This window comes from Echinops telfairi, unplaced genomic scaffold, assembly GCF_000313985.2.
Source record: "Echinops telfairi isolate 266 unplaced genomic scaffold, ASM31398v2 ScPeMD7_7421;HRSCAF=8459, whole genome shotgun sequence".
NCBI classification, from domain to species: Eukaryota; Metazoa; Chordata; class Mammalia; order Afrosoricida; family Tenrecidae; genus Echinops; species Echinops telfairi.
In genome coordinates, this window is record NW_022111321.1 from 21,434,096 (window position 1) to 21,436,266 (window position 2,171).

At 48.6% G+C, this 2,171-nt stretch overlaps 1 protein-coding gene across 1 annotated transcript in view; it reads left to right on the forward strand.

The window, feature by feature from the left end:
- The window catches only part of DIXDC1 (DIX domain containing 1), an 84,198-nt gene that overhangs the window by 23,909 nt on the left and 58,118 nt on the right, over positions 1-2,171 (forward strand). The window contains exon 3 of the mRNA XM_013006248.3: positions 934-1,059. Coding sequence (XP_012861702.2) covers positions 934-1,059 — 126 coding nt within the window. The remainder of the gene's footprint in view (positions 1-933; positions 1,060-2,171) is intronic.

Below are 2,171 nucleotides of genomic sequence, written 5' to 3' on the forward strand. Positions count from 1 at the left end.
ATGATTCTCTGCCCTCCTCCGTCAGAGCCAATCCTGAACACGTGCTGTTGGCTTTCTGTTTGAAAAAATAACAATGCACTCGATAGCCTGACTTCTTACCTGCCCGCTTCCTCCACTCCAGCCCAACCCATGGTCTCCTCCTGGACTGTGCCACTGGCCTTCTAATGCATCCCCGACTCCTCATTTTGAAAGTCTGTGTCCACACAGAGTCGGCTCCAAATACATAAATCAGATTGTGGCATGTCCCTACTTAAAACTCTCCATTGGCTTTCAATTACACGTAGAATAAAAGTCAGACTCTTTATGAGCCTTAGAAAGCCCTGCAGGACCTCCCTGCCCCCCCTTGCTGGCCTCGCCGGCTCTCCTAGGATTCAATTCCAGCCTCACTGGGCTGTGCATTACCCCCCTGGGGTCTTGCACCTGAAGTTCCTCCGCTGGAATGCTGCCCCCTCAAATCTTGACAGCCTTTACTTTATTCAGATCTCTGATGGGCCATGCTCACTCTGCTGTTTCTCCTCACAGCACTTAGCACTCCCGGCACCTGTCTGAAACTTTGACTTATCACCTTGCTCATTATCTATCAGCCCTCTTAGGATGTGAACTAGGAAGAAGCTTGGCCTGTCTTGTTCACCACTGTCGGTCAGTGCCCGGCACGCAACGGGTGTTCCATGAATATTTGTTGAGTGAATCAATGCACACACAGACAATGCACAGACCCCCAGTTATACTGCAGGTTCTGAAAGCTTCAAAGAAAGGCTTTCATTTTCCTATCCTCCATTTAAATCCCACACACCAGGGCTTAACTTATTGATGTAGATTTAATTTTAGTGTTCACCTCGAATGCCCCTTTCCTCTATGCGCCTGGCGACTGTGAAATTTTGATCATGTTCTTCCCCATAAGTTCAAACACTTTTTTCTCCTCTCTCTTCACAGCAGGTGAAAAGCTGAGTGGGGTACAGCTGCATCCCAGTAACCAACAGGAGATGAAAAGTAATGTGGAGAAAGTGCTTCAGTTTGTAGCCTCCAAAAAGATCCGCATGCACCAGACTTCTGCTAAAGGTCAGTAGCTCGTCGCACTCTCTGGTGGCACCCTCAGCTTGCTGGCCTCAGAACAAGCCTCCGTTGTGTGGTGGAGGGTTCTGGGTAGACAGGACTAGAACAAGTCCCGTGGCCTCCTACCATTTCTCCATCCAGTAAGTGAGTGATTATCTGTGAGGATCTGAGCGCTCTGGAAACCGGGGTGGAGAGCGACAGTCTTTATTCATTTCCACTGGTTTCAGGTCGGCTCCCAGTGTGGGTAAGAAAATGAATGGCGAGGGAAGAAATTACACAGTTGGGATATTAATTTTAGAACGTCTTACTTAAGTTATCAAAAATGAGGATAATATTTTTTCAAGTTCTGTTGGTTTCAAAACTGAGTAGTATTATTTCATAACTTTCATAGCCTACATTTTTTCTATCCCATTTTCTAGAAGGAACATTCTTTAGTACATTTTTGGGAGACCACAGGACATTCCAGGCAGGATGAATGGGGCCCTTTGACCTCGGCTCAGGGTGTGTCCTGTAGCCACATTGCTAGTCTGGCGGGAGTTGGCCACTTTGAGCCCAGCTTGGCAGGCTCCCTGCTCCTGCTGCAGCTTTTGTTTCTGGGCATTGCCCAGCAAGTGTGACGAAAAGGCGAGCAGGATGCAGCCCTCCCCTCACATGGAATTATTAATGTTCTCTGTGTTGGCGTCACTCCGATACCGACCATCGGCAGTACCCTGTAAGAGGTCTCCAACACTCCTTTCCCCAGCCTTGTCTATTAAAAACAAAAAACAAAAACATACAACTATGAAACAGAAAAAGAAAAACAGAATTTTACCTGTTTCCTGACATGAATTCTCACCAGACCTGTCACATTGCTTTCTGCCCACATCCCTCAGTTTTTCTTGGGCAAAACATAAAGGTTCTGGGTAGCTCTGATCTGGTCCCTTGGGGAGCAGCTTGGGGAGCTGGCCCCGGAAAGCCGGCTCTTCTGAGAGGACGCTGCCATTCCGGACTTCACTGCTCTTTACCTTGAGAAGTCCAGCAGCCTCCTGACAGCCCTGCTGGGTGCATCCCCTGCTGTCCCCTCGGGTCTGCTCTCCCTTCCCTGTGGCCAGCATGACCTTTCTACACATGCCACTCCG